The following is a 27,336-nucleotide window of genomic DNA, read 5'->3' on the forward strand; positions in this document are numbered from 1 at the left end:
CAAAGAAAGCGTCAAGGATGAAGCAAAAAAAAAAAAAAAAAAGAACCACGTACCCGAAGCTTGCGTCCAAACACGATAACTTTCCCTCTGGCCTGCTCCTTGCGGAAGCGCCATTCCACCAAGTTTTGCCCACTCTCCCCTGGCAAACTCATGTTGCGCCTGGCCACCGTTGGGTTGGCAGCGCCCGCCAGGATGTGGGGCTCTGTCTGGTAGTGGGTGTCCATCCCGTTGGCATAGGTGATCCTCAGCGAGTTGTCGAAGCCCACTTGGTAGCTGCTTCTACACTGGTCTGTTTTTACCAACAAGAAGCCAACAGAACGTCTGGTTGGAGGTATTAAAGCTACTGACAGTCTCCTGAGGTAATAATTGGTAGTGTCACTTCTTCTTAAGGTCCTTATTAATTCAAATGAGACCATTTTTAGACACAAAGCATGAACATGAATGATCCGTGGACCATCTGGCTTTGGCAGAGAGTAGAAACTATTTAGATACAAGGTTGATGCGTCTCCCTGACACCGAAACCCACACACTGAGAGAGTAATCATTTACACTGTCGTCTGTCAGACGCTCTGAGCTGTAATGATACACGACTTAAGCTTACTCAACATTGCCACAGCGACCCCAGAAACAGTGACAAATAACCACTTACAAAATGTCTGCCCGAGTCGGGAAGATGAGAGCCGTGGCCTTACCCTGAACCAGCGTGTAGAAGGCACGGATGGTGGAGGTGTTGGTGGTGATGCTGATCTCCTCCTCCGTCATGGAGCTCTCGATGTCCACCGTCAGGGCGCTGTAGATGTCCGTGTACAGGTTATTCACCATTCCAGTGGGGAACGTGACATTCATTAGCCGCCCTTCGCTGTCGTAGCTGTTTGACGAGAAAGCACATCAAATGACAAATCGCCGATATGTACGAGCGCTGTCGCCATCGCAGTGCATTGAATTATCACCTCAGTAAGTGTTTTACTTGTTGAGAAATTAAAATGTCACTTTTTATATGTTCTATTTCCAGAATATAAGTGAAGGGGCATCAGTATCAAACCACGGCAGAAATCCAAATATGTGATATGGACACATCCTCTCAACTATGGAAAACTCAGACTTATAATGATTTCAGTTATGTGAATGATTGATGTGTCATTATAATCTCAAATGAATGCCCTGTTTTTTTTTTAGTAATAGTGAGGTTATCATTCATGGCATAATGTGACATGACAGCCGATGACACAAGGGAGAAAAATTCAATCACTGAGACGCCATGCTACCAAAATAACGTGACACTGGGAGACAAAGTCAGGCTGCTTGAATATGAGAAAATCTAATTAGGATTCGGTCATTTTCTTAACTTTACTTTTGAAAGAAATATACTGCACGACACATGGTTTGGTTAAGAAAACAATACGTAGCGTGACTTTATAGGTTACTAGGTTATTGTAGACATTTAAGGCACATTTTATAATTAGATTGCAATTAAATGTGTCCCTAAAGCGCTTTGCAGGTGTGAAATGAGACTAGGAGGAAAACACAAGGTTATACACATCCATAGCAGACACTTTATCTCTGATCCCCACTTGAGGCTCCAGCTTAGATTTAAAAGCATAGACATTCTAGAGTCGAGGTGTCAGAAGTAAGCAACGAGCTAGAAGGCAGACCTGTAGCAGCGTTTAGCTCGCGCCGTGGGCTGGTTTCAAATGACCAGGGCCTGAATGAGTTGTAATTCAGATCAGACCCAGCCGGCCACAGTAACGACTTCAACAGAGCGACCTTGACAATGACTCACTCATAGAAGGTCGTCCAGCCAATCTCTGATGTCTTTGTAGCAAGCAGGCCGTTGTTGCCGTGGTAGGTCAGAAGCACCAGCTCCTGACCCTGCGCCGTCAGCGTCTTCAGGCCGCCGTTGGTGCCCATCGTCAGCCATATCACCTGGTTGTCGGGGGCGACGATCCGCACCGGCATGCGGTTGGGGTCGCGGCGGATCCTCAAGGTGTTGCCGCTGCTGTCGGTGGCGGCTGTGATGTCGTTCTCTGTGCTGTAGCTGAAGGAGAACTTCAAGTCGCCGGTGAGCAGGCTGGCCGTGTGCTGGTGGGTGCCGTTGCTGTCGAACACGTACAGCTCCTGGGAGTCGGGGGAGGCCACCTCGAACGCGCCGGCGCTGGAGGCCAGAGTTGGCCCGTTTCTAGCGATAGCCCGGATGCGGATGTTGCCCAGGTCCGCCACGTACAGGGTTCCATCTGGAGCTGCCACTAAAGAAGATGGAGCGTTGAGCCTGGCGTCCTTGGCGTAGCCGTCCCCTGTCTGGTAACAGTCACAGTTGGCGTCGTTCTTGCAGTCACAATCGGAGGGAGCGCCGGCCAAATGTGTTATCTCGCCATCGGCAGAAACCTTCCGGATGCGACTCATCTTCCTCTCATCTGTCTCGGCGATGTAGATGGAGCCGTGGTACGAAATGGCGATGGACACGGCAGATTCTAGAGGCGTCAACTGCGCCCTCTGGCTGCCGGCGGCGGCGCCGCGCTCCAGCCCGGCCAGCGGGCAGTGAAGGGGTCGGCCCGCCGCGATGCTGACTTGGCCGTTCTCCGTGATGCGCAGCACTATGTTGTTGTCCAGGACGTAGAGGGCGTTGTCCATGGGGCTGACGGCGAGGTCCGTGGGCCACTCCAGAATCACCTGGTCGACGGAAGAAGTGCAAACAATGAAGCTAATGCAAAAAACGATGAGGACGCGTGATCACGCAGGCCCGTATCCAGAGTGATACCAGCGAGAGAGTGTTAAGCTACGGCTGCAATATCCTGCTCTTACTCCAAGTCATTTGCCGGTGCATGAATCTGACTTGACATTTAAGTCGCAGGGTTACTGGTTAGTGAGTTCTCTCAGGGCCATAAGGGATATTTGTAAGATTAGCCTTTATCTTCATGCGCTTCTGATCCCCGCAGTCCTCACATTTTCTACCCTGAGCTATTTTGGCAGCAGTGATTTCCCATCGCATGCCATCTTCCACACATTTACGTTCTAACATGTTAGTTCTACTTCCAGGATTTCGCGTCTGGAGAATAATGACAAAACAACCTGGAGCGTTTGCTGCACGCTCGCCTGCATTATCGCTGCTCTGCGACCTACTGTACCGCTGCAAGACGGCGGAAAAGATCAGTCAGCATCAAGTTAAACAAAAAATAATTCATATACGAATTCTAGCGTCAACGTCTACTGTTCTAAAAAAACCCAGTACAAAGCCTTAACCCTGGCAAGCCATTAAAGTCTGCTTCCAAGAAATGTGTCATTGAATAAAATGCTTATTTGTAACAGCACAAATCACTGGTCTGGCCTTCAAATACATAACTGTTATTTAAACTGTCAAAACACTCCTGAATGGCGCGTTTTCATGGTGTGATTAATAATAAAGGACGCTGCCTTTAAGGCTGCCACTAGTTCATCTGCACTCAGCCAATTCTCCAACTTGGACGCCTGAGGACGGCGCCGTCTCGCCAGCACCGCGTCTTTATTGGCTCGAACCGAATGACTCGGTTAATTAGCAAAAAGTGACAAGCCTAATCCTTTGTCTGCGCGTTCGCTCCCCGCCTTCGCGTCCACCGCCCCAACAAGCGCACACACACACAGATTGCGTTGTGTTTGAAATATAAAAATAGTCTCGCGTTTCCACAACAACCTTTAATTTACCCTCGAACGTGAGCAATTTTGAATTGAATGCAAATATTTAGTTCGTGTAGAATTAGGATGTAGAAGAAAATTAAAATGTTTTTTTTTTCATCCTAAAAACCGATTTTAAACTTAATGCAGTAAAAGGGAGGAGATTTTTCAAAGATTCTTTAAGTGCTGGAACTGTTTCTTTTATTGTGGCAGGACGAGGTGGGTGCACAGTCTGTGCTGCTGTCTGTGTCTTGGACCTTATTATTGGTGTTGATCCCTCACTATGGGCTTACAGGTGCGTCCGACCATCCTGGGGGCGTTTGCAGCGCTTTACTCTGGGATTCTAAATAGTAAATCTAGTTTGTCTGTGCTGCTGTAATCAGGTGCTGCAGCAGAAGAAAAAGACGTTATGTGCATTGACTGGCAATTGCAGCTTCATTATTAACATCTTCAATCCTGAAGATTTCTAGCGGAACCAAACTTCCTCCTTATTCAGTTCTAGCCACATTAAAACAAGCCCCCAAACTCCGTAATTATTCTTCCCTCCATATAATCTGCCATGACCTGAAAACTCATCTCTTCAATAAACACTTCACTTCCTGCCTGAATCACATCCTCCTCCTAACACATATTTTCTTCCTGTACTGTCAGAGCTGTGGAGTTGGGAGGAAAAAAGGAGCCTTTTCTTGGTTTCTGTTGTTTCTTTGCCAAGCAGCATATCCAAATAGTGTCACTTTTTGAATTTTTTGTCTCCGGATAAGACCCCAGTCGGTAAAATGCTTATTTATTATTTAGCACCTAATTACCAACTAAATCCTTCCTGACAGTAAGATTCTCCTTGGCCCTGACCAAGCGAGGTACAAACACCGCAGAGCTGGAAACAAAACATTGCAAAAAAACACATACGATTTTTTAGATTATTAATTGCCCTAACACGTCTTGATTCTGCTTCTCAGCCGAACACCAGCCAGAAGAGAGAAAACACAATTTCTGCTCTGAGAATTTAAATTCTGAAAAAGGGTCCAGTTTCTGCATTTCTATATTTAATTGCAGGAGCTTGTAGGTAGAAGGAGCAGCATGCTAAGCAGCTGTTTTATCTTCTCCGGTTAAGAGTTTGGGAACTGGTAATAATGTAGACATTAGAAAAAAAAACGCCTCAGCACATGTTGCTCCCGCTCGGAAACCAGCTGCCGCAAAACGACAATCATTCATGAAAAGATGGCTCCTGCATATGTAATGCGCGCGCGCTTATATAAGGCTGCATGTGTGTGATGAGTCATAGGTGAGGCGACTGCAGAGGGGTTCGAGAGGCAGCGGCGTGACATTCTCCGTCTGACCCACGGGCTTAACAAGCGTGTGTGTGTGTGTGTGTGTCGGTCACCTGATTGATGTCCATGCTGCTGTCACAGGTCAGGGGCCGGGCCGATGTCAGGTCATTGGAGCCCAGGAACGTGGCGATGATGCCGTTCTGGTCCACCTTCCGGATGGTGGTGCCATCCACAAAGTAAATCAGGCCGTTCTTGTCCACGGCGATGCCTGTTGACATCAGGTGAGAAGAGGGGGTAAGAAGGAGACGGGAGGAGGGGGGGTGATAACTGGAAAACATGCGAGATATGCAGCATCTCTGCTTGCATGAGTCAGTGGACGGAACACGATGGATACATGTGTCAAGCTTGCCTTCCCATTATTCAGGTCACTGCAAAAAGCACAGCTATCAATAATTCACCGGCTGCTTTTCTGCTATTAAATAATTTCTCAGGCTGAAGTGGGAAAGGCTGTATTCATACGGTATATATGCACTTGCCATGTATTATAACCCTCCGCCTCTAAGAGGGACCTCGCAGGGTCGGGTGTCAATGAGCACGGCGTGTGGGAGATTTTTGGGACTTTGGCAAACACCAACAAGCCGCACGCAATTTGGGAAATGAAGGAGCGAGGGAGCGGGGACGGCGGCGCTTGCCAATTTTAGATGAAAGGGGGTGGGGGGTGAAAGACAGGCGGTTGCCACGGCGACGGCTGTGGACTAAACTGTCTCGCTGATTGAGTGTCAGCTTAGAGTTGTAAGTTGCAGCCGCGCCAGCGTGGAGTTGCAATGACCATTTGTCCCAAACTGGGAAAATACATTAGCAGGCCTCTGCAGCCTCCGCGTCGCTCCCCGCGTCACACTGCTGCCTAATAGAGACCGGCACCTATGGGAATTCAATCATACTTCACATGCAGAGGGACTATTTCTCATTCTGCACATTGGTGTTAACATGCCGAGGGTTTATTCTAAAGACGGAGCTGCTGATGTCAGGAGCGTGTGTGCGCAGCGGCCGACTGTTCTTTACTTTAGGCTTTAAAACGCTCAGAATCAGCTTCGGCTTCATTTTGCCTCCGCTGCGAGGCTCCCTCTTTCTTTAAAACCTTCTATGGAAGGTGAGTGCTTTGGTTTGACCTGTGGCTGGGTCTGCGCAGGACGGCTTTCTGCTGAAACATTGATGAATCGAGGGAGCCAACGGTGAATCCTTGGGAGCTGGCTATTTGACAGTCTGAGATTCTCAGACAGATGAAAAGTGTCACATTTGAGCAGAGTTCACCAAATGTCTGAGAGGAGAAAAAAAAGTGGAGCCATCTGCTGTTTCTTCTCCGGTCTCGGCTTCCACCCACTCCATCATTAGAGTCGCTCCCTCAGATTGCCTTCACTCAAGCCTTTATCACCCAGCTGAAGCTGAGCTATTGCAGTTGGCATTCAGCGCCGGCATCGGCCAGCGCAAAACAATTCATCTTAGCCTTCTCATCCACAATAATTTATGAAAAAAAGGAGCAATCCAAGAATGTGGACAACAGGTTGTGCATGGTGGGTATTAAGCTGTAGATTTAGCTAGAAAAGCTTAGAGATATTACTCTCACAGGAGCTGTTTGAGTAGAAAAAACAATGAAGAATCAAGTGTGTCAGTGTGAGTTTTTGTAAAAACACATCCACATTCCTGGGGTGTGAAGCGGGTGCTGACAGCCGGGTGTCACACTGTTTACCGCTGCCACCGACACCTGGCGCCACGTCTTCATTAGCTTTAAACGGTACCTTTGGGTCCAGTGAGCGAAGCCTCTGGAGCTTTGCCTCCGTCGCCGCAGTGGTTCTCATCAAAGGGCAGACAGTGCTCGCCGGTTCCTGCCACCACCTCCGCGTTGGCCTGCAGATCCTTGGTCCCAGTCAGGGTCTTTGGTCGGTAGATCCTCCGGGAGTTGGTGTCAGACACGTACAGCTGGCCAGTCACCGGGTCGGTGGCCAGGTAGTACCGGTGTGCCGGGTTGTTACTGGGTTTAAGACAAATGCGCCGTTATGTCCTGCAGCTGGAGACGCTTCGTCTCTAAATGTCCTTTTCTTGCACTTAAGACAAATATTGTATAATTGAAGCTGTAAACTCCAGCTGCCCCTGTTCAAGTTTAGCCTCATATCTTCTTAGACATTAAATATCTTCTGAGATCATTTTCAAGTTTCATAAAAACTTTGCATGTTAAAAAGACATATTTTTACTGCATGGGAACAAACTAAAACTCATAACAGTAGCATTTTTAAAGCTAATTCTCCCTATTATCACCTCAAAACGTGATGCACAGATAATGAAGCAACAACAGAAATAAAGTCTATTTTTAAGCACGTGAATAATGTCTGCAGCGCGGAATAAAAAAGGGCAGCACCTCTGAGAACGTGAACGTGGAAAAACAGAACGCTGAAATGATGGAAGTCAAACAGAATTTAACAGGAAAGCACTGCGGTGGGGGTTCAGTTTACAAAGCAGACACGACAACTCGGGCGCCAGATCATTTCATTTGTTATCATTCCCCTGTGGGGAGAAGCCTTTGGAAATTACAGAAATGACTCGAGTATGTTAACAAAGTGCATCGACTAATGGCACTGCATCTGCCTCCGCTTATTTGCATTTTTTGTACCATCGCATAATGAATCTAACCTCTTTTGAATCACAGCGCAAATGTGGCTGGAATTAGAAATCAAAAAGAACACATGATTGACTGATACTCAGATTTAAAGGAAGCCAATTAAGTTATAATTTACTGTGATGGGCCCTTAAAAAAACCCAAATGGTGACAAACTACTGAATTAACCTTTTCTGTTTTGAGGAGTTGATGCATAGCAGGTGCTTAAGTGTCATTAAAAAGCTAAAACAGAGGCAGTTAAGATGAGCAATAGCTCGGTTTACAGTGCAGCCCTAAACATGGCGTCGCCGGTTGTGCTCGACGCTTAATGGAACCTCAGTCAATACGGGTTGGCTTTGGAAGTGGGATAATGTGACGGTGAAATAAATGTGGCAATGAAACGTCTCTATAAAATGATGAAGATGGAGTCGTAAAACCTGACAGCCATTATGAGTCAAAGCCAGCGCCCCAAATACAGTAGGTGGCTGCTGTCAAGGTCCCATAAAGAATTCAGCGAGACGCATTAGTAACCTTTTCTCTCCCAGTCGACCTGCAGGCAGCGGACGCACCCATGCAACATGAGGCCAGAGCGCTTCTCATCAGACTGGACGGTTCGAGTACAACAGGTGCCACGCGTCTGGAGTCGCTATTTATAATCAGCAGCGCTCACATGAGGCTCCGCTACCTTTGCCTCCTTCTGTAGTAGCTCGCATTTGGTTCCTGTTACTAGCCTCCTCGGGAGGAGGAGGAGGAGGAGGAGGAGGAGGAGGATTATCACCTTATTACAACACCCCGCACGCTGGAGGAGCGTTTGTGCAAACACCTCTGTGAAACACACCTGCCAACCCTCAAAAACACGAAGCAGCAGCTTGTCAAATAAGCTGCCGGCGCCTGCGAAGCCGGCGTCAACATTATGCAGGTTGTCCAACAAGAGAATGAAGGAAACGTCCCTGAGCCGCAGCCAGAGGACGCTTCAGCCGGGCTCTTTCAGAATCACGCTCCCGCACATTGCTTTCCGTCCACTCGCCCTGAACCAGTCAGGCGGAGTTTGCACGTCTTCGCTGTTTGACGCAGATGTAGCGCCTCAAACGTTAACTAAAGGCACCAACCCGTCTCTTGGGCTGATTGGACAGAGGCGACTCGTCCCGGCGGCAGAAAACCGGCGTCGGCGCTCACCGGCGAATCAGACGCAGGTATCGATCAACATTAAACCGCACCTGCAGCTGTAATTAGGTGATGGGGGGGCTGCTGTTTACACGCGTGTATGAGCCTCGGAGGCTTTGGAAACCGCAGCCACTGACGCCTCGGCCGCTCGGCGCCGCTCTGCAGCTCCTCCGGACGCTCTGGCCGCGTTCAACATCGCGCCGCTGCTCCGTCTCCATCCCTGTGTTCCTTTAAATGATCCAGTGAAGGATGCTGTTGTCTTAATAGTGACTCCAACAGTTGCGTGAGCCCCTGCGGGTTCGAACATCTGCCCGAACATCATCGCTGCAAATGTAATTACAGCGCGAGCGTCACGGTGGCGGCGGTCGGACGGCTGTCAGCCGCGCGGAGGTGTTCATGTTTTATGGATTTGTATACATTAACATCACTATTTTGTAATACTTTGCTTTAAATTTGCTAAAGCTTCCAGTTTGAGTTGTACCAGCGCCGCTCAGTCGCTAATTACACTAATTTAGACAATACATTGTTCTCGTTGTTTAGATGTAATCAAGCCGTAATTGGTTTGTTCTAATTACACATAGTAATCAGCGGCGCTAAAGGCGACTGTAAAAGAAAGAGCGTGAATCAAACAAAGAGGAGGATGCAGATGAAAATGTATGGAAAAGGCACTAAGACAGTAACACCTACCTGTGTCTAAAGTCTTTATTTCTACGACAGGAAGCAGGAAGAGAGGAAGAAGAATCAACAGAGAGAAACTGTAAATATTAAAGGGATACTTTTACTTCTCATTTCCAAGGCTGGTATTTGCCAAATCAATTTTCATTGTTGTGTGAACGACTTAGAGGATTTTTTTTTAAGAGCCTTGTTATTCCTCATTGAAACCATGAGAAATAAGCAGCGCCGGAGCTGCAAGGACTCCAAATTTAACTTTGAACAACGAGCCCAAACAAACTTAAAAAGTATCCCCCACAAAAATCAACAGAGCCATTAGAGAAAGTCACAGGCAATGACAGTTCATTTGGCAGAAAGTGGAGAGGAGGGACTGTGGCTGAGAGTCACATCCCACAGAGAGGGAAATGTGTGCTCCCATCTCCATCCTGCTCCATCCTGCTTCACCACTGCTTTTCTCAATTTGACCACTTCTATTGAAATATTGATTCCGCCACTTGTTACGCCGGCCACTCCAGCCAGCGTCTGAATGCAGACTCACACCAACGGCGGTGCAAGGTGGAGCACGCGGACTCGTACAGAAAACATGCATCATGCACAGCCGCTTCCTTTAAACGCTCCAAGGGCACGAACCACAAAGACACACAAACACGACACACTGCAGCATGTACAGAAAGGGCCGTTCATCCGTACGACTGTGAATCTGCAGGGCAACCGCCTCCTGCCGCCAAGCAAAACCCTCCTCGGTGGCTCTTCTGTGTCAGACTAGATTTAATTTGACAAACACGAGTGTGCTTAGTGGTGGATTGTTTTCCCCTCCTTGTAAAAAGAGTAAAATGTTGCTCGGAGACTCAAACCCTCTCGTGAAACTCTGTTTATCTAGTGAAGTGTGTCTGGGCATCCTGATCCGATCTAAACTATTGTGGCCGACTGCAACACAGATGCTCCTCCCATAGATTTCACCTGTTATATTGTTATTTTTGTTCATCTCTAACACTGACTTCCTTTGGAGCGGTTTCCATGTTTGCGGCTAATGTAAGACGGTGACCCAATGTACATTTAATCAACATCTGCCACTTTGAAATAAGCCAAATGGCTGCATTAGAGTCACCGGCGAGAGCGGCCAACTTGGCATGAGGGCGTAAATCATCCCAATTACACGCCGAAGACAGGATGTCTTCCCTAATTATAGAGACGGATTGAGGAAAGATTTCAAATTTCTAGTGGAGGGGGAAAAAAACGCATGCGACTGAAAGTCTGTCCACCAGGAGCACGAGGGCCAGTTTGTTTCCATGTGTTTGTTAGAAAGACTTGAGAACGGGCTCCAGCGTCGCTGGGAGGTACAGGACGGATTCGCTCGTTATCTACCTCAGCTCCATTATGCTGGTCACGTTGCCAGACGGGTAGATGCGGCGGATGTAGTTGAAGTCGCCCACGTACAGGCTGCCGTCGCTGCCCCAGGCCAGGGCCACGGGCGCCAGCAGCTTGTTGCCCTGGGCCTGTCCGTTGCAGCTGGGGCACGAGATGCTGCGGCGCCGGCCGTTGCCCATGACGGTGGAGATCACGGGCGGCTGCAGGGAGATGAACTGGTTCTCGCCGCTGCCCTTGTACAGGATGCCTGGGAACGCAAACGCAGGCTTACAGCAGGGCCACTGCACTGGGTGAGTTACAGAAATGCATAGGTGAGACTAGTTTCTAACGGTTGAGATGCTGAATATTGCAGGTACGAGCGGCCGTTTGCTCGCCAGGAGTTTGACACCTTGCAACGAGTCTGTGTGAAGCTCAAAATTAAAACTATGCACCCAAAGCCTATAAAAATATCAGGTTAGAGTTTAGACGGTGCTTCTTCTGCTTGGAGCAGACCATCCACTCTGTCTGCAGCTTCTCCACTTAACATAAACCGACAGAGTGGTAAAGTATTGACCTTCTCATCTCGCTCTGTGGAAAAAAAAAAAAAAAAAAGCATTGAACATTTTTCCCAACTGTCAAAATATACCTTTAAAACTGAGCATACATAGATGAAAGGAAAAGCACCCGTGCCTGTTTGTTTGTGAGGATGAAGCTACTTTGTTTAGCTTATGGGTTCACACATAAGACTCAGGAGTTTGAATTGTGCTTTTAACTTTTACTCAAGTTCAATTCAAGTATTTTTCTGCAGTCAGTTGTCAAAAGGGCTCTTTTTGAGTTGCCCTCTGGATGCATCAGTCATGAGTTTGGTTATTCTGAGTAAAGATCAGACAAATCAGATCTGAACACAGGCAACTGGGTAAACATTAGTTTAACTGATATGCATTCACCGAAGCAGATTTTCTATTAAATGCTATTTGCCTTATTTGACAGCGAGCCTGTTTCCCTCAGGTCACAGAGAGGTGGTGAACATAAACACAGCGCCGTGGCCTCCCTTTTATTACGGTGCATAGATTTCACCAGGACTAAACGTGGTGAGTCACTACAGATGAATATTTTAACAAGCAGCAGATATAACTGGCTTTTTACAGGGTACTGATATAGCGGGACTCTCTTCAAAGGGGGAAAACACACACATCAAAGGGAAGAAGTACATGCTGGAAGCACTTAATTATTCACATCAAGCAACTTGTTGGAATTCGCACTGCCTCTGTCCCAATTAGTGGATCTATGACACCGCTGGATGGCCACATAATGTCATTCACCCCCGCGCTGTCCCGCCGACCTCCCCCCGTACGGAACTCCAGCGCGTCCCTTTCTCTGATTCGTTCCTTTCATTGGTTTAATTGATTGAAGGGCGAACTCCAGCGACGGCACGCTCTGCTGAGACACTTGAGAGGACGATCGGACCGATCCGTCTTTTGTATCAGAGCGCGTTAACACACCAGCCTCTAACAAAGACAAATAGGTCCGGGGGAGCGCTTTGTGCGTGACGCTATCAAACGCGCGCGACCTTGAGGCTTTAATTGAACTGTGATCCGTGCGTCTGCTCAGCGGAGGCGGCGCGCGGCCCGATGAAAACGCTCAGTGAGCCGAGGGCTTGACGCAGCATCCGCCGACGGAACGCGCCTCCGAATGAGCAGCGCTGCGAGCGGAATGTTAATGTGCGCCTGCGTGGCGGCTCGTCCGCGTTCCCGTCCGACACGCGGGCGGCCTCGATGCCGGGTCGCTGCCGAGGCTCCCTGTTTACACCACGGTTTGCTGGGCAAACACACAGCCGCCGCTCTTTTTACCGTAGGCTCCCAGACAATGGACCGGATTAAACACACAAATCCATCACGCTGCCCACGCGAGGGGTCCGCGCGCATGACGCGCGCTGGCTTTGATTCTCTCGTACGCAGCCGGCTCCTCAGACGCAGCGGCGGAGCGGCGAGCGAGTAGATAAATGTTCCGTTTTCTCCCCTCAAGGACACTTGGTCATGACACATTACTGCTGATGATTGTTGCAAGGCTCAAAGCTTGTGACATCTCAGCTGGAGAGCAGCACTGATGGGAATTTAGCTTCTGACTACGCAGCGCCCCAGGTCCAAAATAGCGACTCAGTAACAGTATCCGACTAAAATGTCTGTGGAGCCCTTAAACATGTATTTATAAATATTTCATACTTTTACTTCACTTTGCTCAGAGTTTGGATATAATACTGTATATAAAACAGCAAAGGCAACTTTCCGAAAAGCTCGACTCAGCCTCTTACGTAAGCTGAAATACAGTTTATACACTCTGCCCAAGTTCTGTTTCGAGGCACAGACTGAAACAAACTAGTTCCTCCGCGACAGATTTCGGAGAGAAGACTTGAAGTCAAAAGTAGACGCGTGGCAGCTGAATGGATCAAGCGTTCGGCATGTGCCTGCTCATTGATCAGTAAATGGACGTGTGGAGGCGTGTTTGGGTTTTGGATAGAAGTCTGTGAAGGGAAAATCAGTTTCTCTTGGCGCGTTGAGAAAAGGAGACTTTCAGAAAGTGGGAATCTGCTCGCTGCCTGTCTCCAGGACCGCCGTCCGTCGAGCAATCACACAGCTCATAATGTAATGTGAGTGTATGTCACGCGGCATTTACCGCCGTATTAAACACTCAGGCTCCGAAAGCAGTGTGGGGATTTGCCAAATAATAACGGAGCGATATTGAAGACAATCCAAGCTACGTATTAAAAATAAACGCCAGCGATGTGGCGCAAACCTGAAGGTCGTTTTCTATCAGAGGGGATAAAGTGGAAAATAGAAAACTAGAAGAGGAGCCGTCGTAGAAACGTCAGAGGAGGGGGAATTACTGCTGCGACCGCTTTATTCGCGCACTCGGCCCACCGCGCGTATGCGGGGAGGATAATTCCTCATTACAGCGTCCCAGTCTACAGAGCCACCTTTCCACCTCCTCTGAATGCTCGTATTCACTCATTGATGACCGTTAGTTGAATTGATTCTTTCCTTAGAGTCGTGACAGACGGTAATAATTTCTTTGATAAAGGGCTAATTTGAGTCATGTAGTGGAAAAAAAAAATGTTTAAATGCCGACATCACAGCTCCCAAGATGATTAATGGTGCGAACTCAAGGCCGAGCCTCCGTACCTGAAAAAAAAAAAAAAAAAAAAAACCTAGAGGGCCCTGAGCAATGTCACCTTGGTGACATGGAGAGAGTGCAGAGATTGGTAGGGGAGGAGTGGGAATGTGTCTTAATTGCACCTTGTCCTTTCTCGCTCTCCTTTGCACTGTGTCATTGTACGATACCACCCAGGGCCTCACTGATCCACCGTGATAGAGGCTAAAAGTGGGCAGCGAACCACTCAGCGCTCCAAACACAGCGAGAGCATGAGCCGTACAGTAAGTGCACTCTGAGATGCCCGGTTCCTCCACTCCGGCTGTGTCCAATAAGAAGCAGCCGCGTTCCTTCAGACAGAGACAAGCCGCAGATCGAGAGGGAGGCGCATCCGCCTGTCAGGGAGGCGGCGGGAGCGCAGGCGGCGGCCGCCCGTCTTATCGGGCGCGACAGGCGGCGAGCGCAAGGCGCCGCTGACGCCGGCCTGTGGCCGCGTGCGATGAGAGCGCGTCCTCAGATGTTGGGAGCGGCGCCAGCGACGACGCGGGAGCGCGGAGCGAAAGCGCGGCGCAGACGACCACCGCTCGCGCTTTCACCATGTTGGGCGAGGACATTAGTCAAGGTTTACAGCACTGAGGAATCAATACTGGAGCGGCAATGAAGGCAAACAGTGATATTTGGATTCATCTTCATGCCGAGCGAGGATATCGAGCGGCGTTCCTTGCCCAAAAACCCACGTGGACCATAAATCTCAAATGTCAGAAAGTGGCTGAACGCACGACTGAATAATTCAGTTTGGATTGAGAAAATGCAACGGCATAAAAGCAGGAGCCTCCTCACAACCTGTGTAATAAAAATGAATATCTGCGAGGGCAGAGACTGATGGATTCCAGATAGGTGTGCGATGCTTTGACGTGAGCGCTGCATAAACCGGCGCAGAGTCACTAATAAAAACATTTCACAGCTCTCTGTCTTTGGGTCGAGCCCCTCTAATAGGATTTGTAGCATGAAACCCTTTTGGCCCATTGATTAAGCCCTTGTCAGTCGGGTAAATGAGACAGAACAGTGCGCGGTGGCTAAATTATTTTGGAATCTTATACACAGTGAGACGTTGCTGTGTATTTTTGGGGCCGCACTGTAGTGGAAGAGGGAGACGTGTGAAAGCCCTCGGGGACACGGCAGCATTTACTGCATGAAAAAACCTTGACGCCATCTGGTTGTCGCCGTATTTTCGTCACAAACCCTTCCGCGCGCCGATTTCTCCGTGCGCGGTAGCATTTAGTTTTCTGATAATACTCAGACGCGCGGCGCGGCCTAATAACGGAGCGCGGCGGCGGCGGCATTAGCATATCACACGCGCGGCGCCTATCTGTTGATCACACGCGCGGCGCACAACAACTCCGTCTCCCACTGTGATGCTGCCACCGAGGAAGCTTTGGAGACGGGCGCCATGAAACGCGGCACACCGGCAGCAGTCAAGCTGGAGGCACAAATCCGTGTTCCGCTGCACACTTCACAAACTTCACGTCTTGGGTTTCTTGACAGATTGGGTTCGGTGATGGGCTCCGCGCCTGTTCGTCTAATGTTTTACAAAGCACCAGGACAAGTGGCATCAAGGTTTAAACAAAGAGTCACTCTCCGAAACCGGCTTCCTGATGCCTCGTCTGCGGTGCGTTCAGCGAAGGGCGGCTGCTGGGTCTGTTCCACATGCAGAATGCGCGGATGGTGTTACTGTGCAAACCCGCTGAGCATTGTGGGATGAATAGCGTAGCCCCTGCCAATTGTGGGAGTATATGAACGATGCTATTCAGGGAGCAGGATGCAGTTCTGGTTACACAAACGTGCTTCCTGAAAGCGGAGCTCGTTGGAGGCTGCACAGATCACCTCGGAGGGTTATTTCAACCTTGCTGGACAAGGGCGGCGCGGCGGCTACAGCTAGCCTCCTCCTGCAGCCGATACGGGGTGTTGGAGGCTGCGCCGCTCACGCGCCTCCTCACACCTCCTCACGCAACATGTCGCACTACGCAGGACGGGATTTTGAGCTCGGAGAGACTGAGCTGCATGTGGTTCAAAATGCAGCGTCTGCACCGGCTTCACGCGCACGAGGATCTTTGTGATCACGGAGCCGCCGGTGGTGCCCTTTAAACATGAGGTGACAGGTTGTGTTTTTAGATTCTGTGTCAAGCGTTGGCAAAACGTTGGCTTCAAACACGCAAGTGGAAAAAAATATTATTTCTTTTATTATTTATTTCATCCATTTCACAAAATCTGATTGCATCAGTGACATTAATTATCGGCACAAGGTTTTATTACGCAGCCGCTTCATGCTGCAGTAATACACACTAAAGTGTTGACAGGTGCCAACACGCCGCCTGATAAAAGCTCGGCTGCGGCTAAATTTGTACATTTGTGCTGCTATTCAGGGACCTGGCTGCTATTACAGCTCCAGTAAAAGGGGCTGAATCAGAAAGGCTCGTATCTTCTACCTGACGGGTGAGAGGCGTGACTGTGGGCGTTCGGCACAAGCGTGAAGAGGGGAAACCAGAGCTGAGGCAAAGTAGGTACAGTACAGTAATGCACGGCTCCTTGATAGTATCAGGTCGTTATAAAGAAAGTCAATAACACAACTGCTCAGAGTTTGGTTTCTTCTCTCAACGCGACCTCTGAAAACCAATGTCTTCACTTTATCGCTAAACATTGGCATCACGCGACCTCTCCGCTGTTTCAGGACCCTTGGATGTAGATATTACGCGCGCCACGTCATCCGTCCTGATGCCAGAGCGACTAACGAGTTGCAACCGCGCGTTATATAACGCTCAAAAACGGACCGATCTACTGATGGACATCTACAAACGGCAGCGGTTGTAACATTTGTAGCGCTTCGCGTTTTCTCTCAGTGATGAAATACGAAGTTGAATCAGAGGAAAAAATCAATCACAACCAAGCCCAAATGTTCAGCAGTGATGCTATCACTGAAGGCAACTTCAAAGAACGTCCCCAGACTCTGTGGCTCCAGGTATAATTACCAGTTTCTCAGATGTATTTGTTGCTCATGTAAGCTCTAATATACAGTACTCAGTCAGTTGCCAGGGAAACTGTAGAAATACTATATTTATCTCTATGCTATTCAAATGTTTGATTTGTATGACTGACCATCAATTTCAGGCTTGTGCAAATGTAAGCAATTAAGCGAACGCGAGATTTCTCCCACGCTCGCATTCAAACCTGCAGAAAAACAAGGACGGTCCAATCGAACCGCCAGAAACCTAACAGTCCGGCCCGGTCTCCAGCTGCGCGGCGCGAGTCTCTGGACTCCGCCGAAGGCCGTGTCTGCAACCCCGACTATTTTCAAGATGAAAGGGACACAAATTGCATTGGACAACTGGAACAACGATTGTGAGCCGGAGTGGGTTTAATGTCACAACAGCAGCCTGGCAAACTGACAATGCACACTACCCCGAGGCCCATTTTTTATAATTGCAGTCATATTACTGCCTGCACACTTGTACCGCAGCACTGAATTCTCCAGATTACAGTGTCACAGCCTCGCTACTGTAACCTAGCAATGACTCAGGGCTGCACACGTCTGCAGCGCCTCCATTATGCATGCGCCGGCGTCTCGCGTCCCCGCGCGCCGTCAGGACAAAGACTAACTCGTGTCTATTTATTGTACTTGGCAATTAAAGCGATTCTGATTGATGACAGGGCGAGAAATTAATTTAGTTTCGTTGAATTAATGCAACATGACGCCTGTTCATCAAAAGCGGCGGCCTCCGCCGGCAGCCAAAAAGGCCGCTGTCTTCCTAAAATAGCTGAGCCGTGTGGAATCACGGCGAGTCCTGCACCCCGGTGATTTACTCACTGATTTATTCTGCCATTACGGTGAAGGATCGGCCCTTCAAAACTCCCTTCTATTATCTGCGCATGGGATGATGAACCATATTTCATTTGGATTCAAGTATTTATTGCAGTGATTCCGGGTAAAGACCACCTGCCTGTGCCCTTAGAGCGCACGCGCTCCTCACCGTTCTGGACGTCCAGGACGTGGTGCTTGTCCAACATCCACCCTCCCATGTTGGAGGCGTCCAGCTCGTAGCCTTGAAGAACCGCCGTCCTCTTCTCCCAAAGCACCACATCAAGGCAGGACTCATATTCATATCCCACCGACACTGTAAGTAATGACAGCAGACACCTACAGTGAGCAAGGTTGCGGCCGCCTCGCCTGACATTACGGCGGCAATGAGCCCGCGGTCGTTACGACATTCAGCCCACGTTGGGCCTCTTTCCTCCCGTAGTCGCTGTTTCTGCTTTCTCTTTGTAATTTCCTCCAGCTGGGATGATTTTAGGAGACCCGTGGGGTTTATGGCTCTCACCTGCACAGTTTGTGTTTTATGTGCGCTGCTTTCATTTTTCGAGTCCATCTCGTGTAAATGCGAATAAACACAAGATTGTCTCTAAAGTGGCATGAATTCTTTACCAATAAAGGCTGAGGTGCAGCACATTATAGTCAGTGTCGTAAATGCTACAGCTGCAGTTGCAGCCAGATGTGAATGCTGTTGATTGTGTGTGTTTTTTTAAATGCAAATCTGTAAATAAGGTGCAATAATGGCACCTTAAGGCAACAGCATCATCATTTTAATCCAATTAAATGGCCCTGGTGGTATTTGTCATTTTTATTGTTACTATTGACTCCTTGCTGTTTTTTCAGGCCACTGCCTCATAGGCAATATTTTAGTCAGTGCACCGCTGCTGAAATATCATACATGCAAAACAAAGAAGTCAGCAAAAGAGCAGTGGCCTTCAAAAATGCAGCACTGGGGGATTTCAGGATTTTACACCAGCTGCTAAAGCTTTATTGCTCATGGTAACAAAATCAGTCCTCGGCTAAATAATCCTTCATTTAAGAAATAAATAAAGAAGTGGGCTTCAAAGGTTCAACCAAGGTTCACTGCTTGGAGGTAGTGTGGGTATCTGACTGTGAACCTGCTTATACAACATCTTCAGTCAGCAGCTTCACAGCGGGAACTCACCCACAGCCTCTGCCAGGCCAAAGACCTTCTGGTTGTAGGCGTCTGTTTTATCCCAGATGAAGGTGTAGGAGAGGTCAGGGAAGGCCGGGAAGGACTTCTGGAACTGACGGCCCATGACGGCCACCATCAGGTGGACCTTCATCAGTCCAAAGGGGAGCCGGTCCTGGGTCAGCAGCACCTTGAGGATGGGCTTGTAGCCAGCTGCCCTGGAGCTCAGGTAGACCAGGTTGAGGTCGCTGCCCGGTATGGCCACTTGCTCATGGAGGACCTGTGATTTCATAATTAGCCGTCAGTCTGCTGCTAAATAGTATAGTCAGAGAGTAGCACTATGGTAATTACCGTAAGTACAGTAATGCAGGTGCAATGTGAAAACTAAAACCTTTCTGAGCTGTTTAAGCAGCTCACATATTGTAAGTTCCACTTACTCCACGTCGAACCCGATTGTATCAGTCCATATGCAAACGGAGACAACTCCACAGGCACCAAATGGATTCCTCATTATTTGAGTCTGAGAACACTCGCACGTCCTAACTCTAATAACTTACGAGTCGTACTCTCTATGATACGGCATGTGCGCTCGTGCTGAGGCACGTCCAAGCAATTTGGGTTCCTTTTTTCGCCTCAAATGCAGCACGGATCTGTTTCTTCTAATCAGTTTAAACAGCGAAAGCTGCGGAATCACATTTTGCATGTGGGGATTTTCAAGTCTGATTTGGGCAGTTTGGATACGAACCAACTCCTGAGGCATGTAACCTCCATGAGATTTGCCCTCCGCATTTATCAGCGTTGTTGCGAGACAATTTCTGGCTCAGTATTTGGGGAGATGCCGGAATTCAATCAGAGCTCAAAGGCAAACTGAAAGGCAAATCGGACGAAGCCATGGTAAAAGGAAGATAACAGCATTATCGTCACACTGCGCTTGTGTGTGGCGTATCCAAACTTGTAAGGTCGGGATCAAGCATTAGTTAAATTATTCATGCCCGTAAAAATATCTAGATACGAGAACTCGTTTACAAATTACCATAAAAGTCATGAAACGCGGGGCCTCCGGTCTCACCTGGGTTTCGGGGATAATGGGACTGTCCTCCGGGGAGGTCTTGTACAGCGTGGAGAGGGGCGTGGCCACGATGAGGGGGTTGGGCCGCAGCAGGCCGGTCAGGTAGCAGCTGGGGATGTCGTTCTCCTCGCGCTTCATCACCACCGTGTCCATGACGTGGAACACGTTCCACGGCAGCCACACGGTGCGGAGCAGCGTGGGGAACGGGGCGCGCTCGTAGCGCAGCGTCAGGGAGGCGCCGCCGTTGGCCAGCAGGTCGAACCTGGACGGGGTCACATGACCACACGGGCCGGTCAGTCACAGGGAGAGTCCGTTCAGAAACGCAAGCCTGGTCCAAATCTGCTGAAATAACGGCGCGTTTAAGGACATCGGAGGGGTTTCCTGTGAACTGAGGACTTGTCCTTTTTCCTCAGGGGACGGCTTTCGTTCCAGTTGTGTGACATTTCCAGAAGCCAGTAAACTTTCTGTGTTATTTGTTTTATTACAGAAGAATGACCAGGACTCAGGCTGCTGTAAAAATTCAGATCGGCTCCATTCCCATAATGTTTTTTCAACGGAAGAGAGAACTTTTCTTTATCAAATGAATTCCCTCTGCACAGCCTCCATATATTATCATTCACCGGATCTAATTTATAAGTTTTGTTTAACCAAGCGTGGTGCAGGATGACACTTCATGGTTGAATTTGGTTTGGAGTCTCCAGTCCTGGGAGTGTTCTCTGGTGAACTGGTTTTAATTAGTACGACATTACTCAGGGTAAAGTTACTGGTTTGGAAATGAAGGGCGAGCCTTTGAAGTGCTGCTCTATATATTCGTCGAGCTGCGCTACCCAGGGGGTAAAGCATCTGTGTGGTGACATTGCATGCATTCACGTGCACACGCTCCGAGTGACACACACACACACACACACACACACACACACACACACACACACACACACACACACACACACACACACACACACACACACACACACACACGCCAGCAGCCAAGCTGTGCAGCTGACCTAGAACAGCTTCCTTCTCCAGCTCTCTCCACTTTGGGCAGTGGGGAGCTCACAGCTGCAAGAGGCCAGGCTTTGATGCTGCCCCCCCCCCCCCCCCCTCCTCCTTCTCGAGCGGATCTGTTGGCTAACCAAGTGTGATTATCCCCGACCATTTATCACGCTTCTTGTCAGAAGAGTTACAGGGCGGAATATCTGAAGAAATCAGCTAATCCCCGGCTATCTGGGGGCCCGTGGATTGTCCTTCATAACAACAGCTGTACAATTCTCTGTCACTCATAAGCCTTTTATTCCACGCTGGCGCCGCCTCATAAGCACAACCCCACCAAAACGCTTCACTCTCCCGCGTGAGCATCTGCAAAACCAGAAGCCACCTCGCACCCACCTGAAATGAACCCTCGCTGCAAAGCATGCGACATGCGCCGGGCGGGTGCTGAATGTATGTGCGCCCGTTATTGAGGACCCCTCTGTGGTAATAGCAGGAGAAGGTCAGACAGTAATCCCATGTTTTACTACACCACGGGCAGATTGATTCTATCCTCGCTGATTCAATGCATTTTAAACAGCCTGGTTCAAAATGGCCCCCACCACTGTGACATTTGCATGAGGAATTGTTCTAGGGCACAATATGCTGCTGTTTCGATTTGTTTTGTGCAGCTCCTGGACGAGTGCCAGGACGACTCTCCCACCGCCGGACAGCTTCTTCCTCCGTTTCTCCCTCCTAGTCTGGGGACAGCCATGCATGCCATAAATAAATAATGGCGAGGGCAGGGGTTGAACCTAAAGGCCCGCGTTGCCAGGCTTCTCGGGGGTATGGAAATGAGCGGCGCCCGTTCCAGCGCTGCACAGAGGCCGCCTTACATGCCGTCCTGCCGCGTGACGGTGAAGCCGTAATCTGGGTAGTGCAGGAAAGACACGTTGACTCCAATCAGCGGCGTCCCGTCTCCCGTGAGGACCTGACCCCGGATGACTGACGCCAGGCTGTGTGGGCAAACAAACAGAGAGGGTTGAGTAAACAAACAATAGCAGCCGGCATCAACATGCAGCCACGGCATCAGCGCTGTTAACAACTGTCATCCTTTTGCCAGCAGCATAAGAGAGGAGGTATGATTTACTGACCGGGGAGGAACACACACACCGCCGGTTGTTATTCATGAAAATGCCACCTTACAGAGCACCTTTCACCGCTTGTTTACCGCCTTTAAAAGCCCATAATTCAGTGCGATGCGGTTTCCAAGACGTGGAGGACCGTTCAGAGTTTGTAGCATCTTGCACACATATTGCAGCATTTATATTCCAGCAGGACACGCTAATGGATGCCGTTTCGCTCATGCTTAAGCCCCATTTTTATTAAAAGCATTATTATGTAGGAAAAAAAAATAAGAAGATGCAACATACAAAGCCGCGGCTCTGAGGGCGGTTCAATTTGTGAGGGCAGCGCAGAAAACACGGGGCTTCAGAGCCGAGAGTGGAAAACACACAGCACGTTAATCAGCTAACATGATTCACAGCTACTATGAATGATCAGGATTCTAAGTGAAGTCGCTAAAATTCTGGAACCAAAATACTCCTCAAATAAGATTCAAGAGAGAAATATTCAGTGTTTTCCGTATTCAGGATTTCTCTAAACTGTATTTTGAAGGGTGTGTGATCCAGGCTGATTATTCCCACTTCTTCTTCCTTTTGTCAGTGTCGCACCCACGTCTGATGCTCGCCGCCGTGATAAACGTCTGTGGTAACGCCTGTGATGAAAGATAATACATCAGCGCGGCCTGTGTTGGAATGAGCTCTTCAACGCGGTTACAGATGTCCTCTTGATGCGAGAAGTTGCAAAACTCGGCGGCTGATGTGTCAAGAGGCACTTTATAGGGATTCAAAACAACAAAATGCAGCGCTGGAGGCGAAACTGTCACAAAGACAAAATGAAAACGGGGGTCTGAAAAAAAAAAAAAAGGAAGCGGCGCTGCATTACAAAAGAATCGCCACCGCCGTGTAGAAAGGTGAAGTCATAAATAGAAGAGATGTGAACGGAAAATGCATTTCCAATACAAATAAAAAGTGACACGCTAAAGAGCGGCGAGTCTGCATGTGAAGGTTTTGTTGGTTTGAAGTCAAGAAAAGGCAAATAAAACGCCCCTGGAATAAAAAGCAAAGTTTCCACCTATACTTTTATGTGCCTTCGCACCTGGCGGGGCCTTGGAGCGCTGGCCTCCTGGGCCGGGCACAGAGTGGGGCCGCGGGGGCGGGTGGAGGTGGTGGTGGGGTCGTAGGAGTGGGTGGAGGTGCTGGGGGGTTAGTCAGAGGTGATGGGGGGGGGGTCCGCCGGGGGTGTGTGTGGAGGTGATGGGGGGGCGGGGGCGGTGGAGGTGATGGGGGGTTAGTTGGAGGTGATGGGGGTTCACGGGGCGGGTGGAGGTGGAGGGTGGAGGTGGCGGGGGGTCATAAGGGTGGGTGGAGGTGGTGGGGGGTTAGTTAGAGGTGATGGGGGGGTCCGCCGGGGGGGGGTGTAGGTGATGGGGGGTCGTAGGGGCGGGTGGAGGTGCTGGGGGGGTGGGGGCGGTGGAGGTGATGGGGGGTTAGTTTGAGGTGATGGGGGGGGACCGCCGGGGGGGTGGAGGTGCTGGGGGGTTAGTTGGAGGTGATGGGGGTCCATGGGGCGGGTGGAGGTGGAGGGTGGAGGCGGGCGGGGGGTTAAACGCCTCGCTTACGGCCACTTCTCCGCTGGTTAGTACTCATTACTCATTCACCTTCCCCACCCAGATTTCTCCCTCCTGGTCAGAGCCCCCTCCACCTCCAGCCCCCCCCCGGCCTTAAAACCTCTATTTTCCTTCGGCATTTCTGTTACATAAATCACAGACGTGGACGGTTCGCTCGTGATTAAAGCAGCCTGTGCAATTATTCAAGCCGACCGCGTGCCCTTCAGGTGGAGCTGCCCCGACGCCGCTTCACCCTCGTATATTGTTAAGTGGGAAGTAATCTGTTAAGTCAGTCCCTTCTTTGAAGCTAAGAGGGGGAGGCAATGCTATATTTCTCCATCAACATTTAATCACTCCCCACTTCTCAACCACGGAGCACAATTTTAAGCGCTCCCTCTGTATTTGTCAGTGTTGGGCAGAAGATGTCTCATTTTGCCACTTTATCTCTGGGTCATTACGTATATGAGACAGGGATGATCAACAGCTTTAGCCTCTCTTCTTCCCCTCCCGCTCCACGCCTGGCACAACTCTGTCCTATCCTTTATTTACCGGCTCAGGGAACAAGGCCACTTAAGAGCCCGGGCGAAGGTTCACTCTTTCCCGCCTGTGTCTCTATTAATCTTTGGAGAGGCAGACGGATGCTACAAGAGCGACGCTCCAAACAAACACCAAGCCGCACCACCTGCTGAGACCCCAGAAATGAATCATATAATTCATGCATTCTTATCTGTCGTTGTCTCACGCAGGCTGGAGAAAAACACCATCTGAAGACCCACTGGGAGACTTGTGTGGGGACATGTGATACGGCTGAGGGAGAAGCGGCGGCGGAAAAATAAAAAAAGACTAAACCGCAACACATGTTTTATTCTCTGTGCTATAGGAGATACAAGTTTACCACCGAGCGCTGGAACTTGACCACACACTAAAATCAATTCCTGCTTTTTGACTTATACCGAAGCGTCTTAAAAAATACAACAATGACCTCTAAGCGTCTGCGTCTCCTGTTGCAGACGTCAGAGTCACCGCTGCAGAGTGAAGTCGAGCGGCTGCGCTCTCATTGTTCCGCAGACTTTTTTATAATGTACGCCCTGCAAAGGCTGTCGATAAATTATTCACCCTATAACCTCCAATGAATGTTTGATAAATGTGGGGCTCCAAACAAACTCCGCCACTGCTGCGGACTACTTCATTATGCCACTCGTCTCAAAATAATATTTCATGTGCGCCGTGTTTGTGCCGATAAGATACAATGAAAAAAAAAAAGGTAATTAATTTTGTCAAATTTAGCTGCCGAGCGTCTCGAATGCGCCACAATGTTTTGACTGTAAAACTAACTTCTACAAGGAGATAAAAAGGCAAATGAATATTCCCGAGCAAGAGAGTTAATGCTACTGCCAGACATGAAATCGACAGTAAGCTGAAGACAATGAGGATGAGGATTACTAAGAACCCGGCTGGGGGGGTATCGCCTCATTCTATATTTTCAGTAAAGCATGCTATTTACATAAGGATTACTTTAAACTATTGGAGGAAATATTCCCAAAGCCTCGCGCACACAGTTGGCAATCATTTCCCTCTCCATCACTCACAAAACAAACTCTACTCCTGATTCTGAACAGATGTGGGAGAGCATGAGGTCTTGGGGAAAAACATAACTCTGTCTCCTGCGTTTGATGTAGCGCGATGGTATTTCTACTTTTACTTTATTTCGCTCTGGATGAACCCCATAAACCCCCCCCCTCCCCTCCACATGCACGCTGCAAAAGCGCCAGGAATAATGAGCCGGGCTAAAAACCCGTACAGTCATGTATCATGATTGTATGATGCCCATCGGCGTCCGTGGAGCGTAATAATAGCAGCGCGGTGGGTAGCGGCTGTTGTTAGCGTGGCCGGTGCTGCGGCGCAGCAGCGCCCGGACTTAATGTTAGTAATCTGTTAGTCATGTTCACAGTGACAATGTTGACATGATGATAGTTACCATGCGAACGTCCGCTAAAAGCACATGAAACAAAGACCGAGGCAGGCTGACATTCATAATCATCATTATTATTATTATCAGCAGAGTTTCATAAACCGCATAAACAGATTAAAAGTTTGATGATGATATCCGGTAACAACTCCAGACTCAGTGTTAAGTGGCTCAACGTTTGGGCCACGCGTCTGGAGCGGCAGACGGAACGTCATCGCCGTCCGCCAGGCGAAATCCGATGAAAGCGATACTTTGTGGAACACTTTGCAGCCATTTACCTCGCAACAAGACAGAAAACAGCACCTTTACGATCTGTCAAACTAAAAAAGAACCCCAAACTGCCCTAAGTGGAAAATGAGTCAATTTACGTGTTACGTAAGCGCCACAATAGGAGCAATTTCTATAGATTTTGCATCTAGCGAGAACACAAAGCAAAAAAAATTACATTTGCCACTTTGATGTTAGAGTCCAAAACAACATTAACTTTCTGACTCTCTGTGATGGCACTGACTTAATGGGCTTTTCTGTTGGAAAGGCAAGAAACCCTTTCTAGCTTATATCAAAGAGAAGTCTGTTTAAGTGCGTTGGCCTCAGATATTGAAATCTACCGTCTTATCATCAGTCCACGAGATGATCAAATATTTTTGTTTATGATAACATATACATTCCCTTTCAATCTGGAGGCCCACGCGGCCTCGTACTCGTGGCTCGCGAACGCTAACGCTGGTGTTTTTACAGCTATAATGATTGTTTTTAGCAGGAACCGAGGCTTCGCTGGGATAAAACAGAGAGCACTCTTGGCAATAGCAACGCTGGTGTCGCTGCGGCTGCAAAGACAAAGAAGATGTGACACGCTTTGACGTTTTGGAGTGGCTGCACAAACACAGGTGCCTCTTCCCAACTGGTAATGAGACAGCAAACAACTAGCGTGATCCAAATAATTAAAGAGCTGTCAGTAATTCATTAAGCTGCCTACCTGCTGTTGAAGGGGTTATCCCAGGGTATCACGTGACTGCCGCTGGGGCCAATCAGGAAGCTGACGCGCTCGTAGAAGCCTCTGGACGCGGGCTGCGGCGCTGAACCCTGGCCCTGCGTGGCGGCGGCCGAGGGGTCGGGCGAGCCGCGACAGTAGGTCTGACCCTGGCAGGCCACCTGAGAGCAGCAGTCGGGGTCCATGCAGTCCACGAGCCCATCTGGAACGAGCGGGAGGGACAGGTGAGACGGGTGAGACGGGTGAGACGGGGGACACGCCGGCCGTCGAGCTCCGCTGCGCACGGGCGACGGCCGGCGCGAACCCGAGGTCGCGGCGGTGACAGCGCGGGTCCAGAGGCGGCGCGAAGGCAGAGAGGCGCGTCCGGACCTCAAAAGTTCTGGACTGGGATCAGGACGGGCCGCAGTTCAGAAAAAGCAACAACAAAACCTCCACTTTGTTGACAACTCATTTATAATCACAACTACTCTTCATGAGTGATCTACAGTATTTCTTAAAGCACGCTGTTTAACAATCTGCTCTGCTACAACATTTGCATATTCTTTCCAGTGATGTTTTATGTATGATTGATTTGTTTTGTTTGCTTGCACTGTCACTGAGGAGCCACATCAAAGCCAATTTTGCGTGTGGCACAACGCGCGGCGCACGGGTTTGTGGCGCCGCTAAAGGACTGTTTGTCGAGGCGCTCGCTCGCTCTCC

The 27,336-nt window shown here is 49.3% G+C and overlaps 1 protein-coding gene and 1 long non-coding RNA gene across 8 annotated transcripts in view; one reads left to right on the forward strand and one right to left on the reverse strand.

Annotated features, from left to right (window-relative positions):
• The window catches only part of LOC114864199 (uncharacterized), a 33,555-nt gene extending 8,202 nt beyond the window's left edge, over positions 1 to 25,353 (forward strand). Inside the window, exons 2-3 of the long non-coding RNA XR_003787271.3 lie at positions 5,055 to 5,194; positions 24,424 to 25,353. This is a non-coding gene — a long non-coding RNA (uncharacterized LOC114864199). The remainder of the gene's footprint in view (positions 1 to 5,054; positions 5,195 to 24,423) is intronic.
• si:dkey-237h12.3 (teneurin-3) overlaps positions 1 to 27,336 on the reverse strand; it is a 126,438-nt gene that overhangs the window by 6,179 nt on the left and 92,923 nt on the right. For 5 of the 7 annotated variants that reach the window (XM_029164894.3, XM_029164895.3, XM_029164892.3 and 2 more), the window contains 12 exons: positions 26,623 to 26,839; positions 21,843 to 21,962; positions 19,981 to 20,242; positions 18,924 to 19,191; positions 17,919 to 18,062; positions 10,765 to 11,014; positions 9,415 to 9,435; positions 6,710 to 6,942; positions 5,027 to 5,181; positions 1,781 to 2,667; positions 693 to 868; positions 54 to 289 (listed from right to left, as the gene is read on the reverse strand). In XM_029164894.3, the coding sequence (XP_029020727.1) occupies positions 54 to 289; positions 693 to 868; positions 1,781 to 2,667; positions 5,027 to 5,181; positions 6,710 to 6,942; positions 9,415 to 9,435; positions 10,765 to 11,014; positions 17,919 to 18,062; positions 18,924 to 19,191; positions 19,981 to 20,242; positions 21,843 to 21,962; positions 26,623 to 26,839 (2,969 nt within the window). The remainder of the gene's footprint in view (positions 1 to 53; positions 290 to 692; positions 869 to 1,780; positions 2,668 to 5,026; positions 5,182 to 6,709; positions 6,943 to 9,414; positions 9,436 to 10,764; positions 11,015 to 17,918; positions 18,063 to 18,923; positions 19,192 to 19,980; positions 20,243 to 21,842; positions 21,963 to 26,622; positions 26,840 to 27,336) is intronic. The other 2 variants (XM_029164896.3, XM_029164893.3) reach the window with 1 other exon arrangement.

Source organism: Betta splendens, chromosome 10, assembly GCF_900634795.4.
Source record: "Betta splendens chromosome 10, fBetSpl5.4, whole genome shotgun sequence".
Classification (NCBI taxonomy): Eukaryota; Metazoa; Chordata; class Actinopteri; order Anabantiformes; family Osphronemidae; genus Betta; species Betta splendens.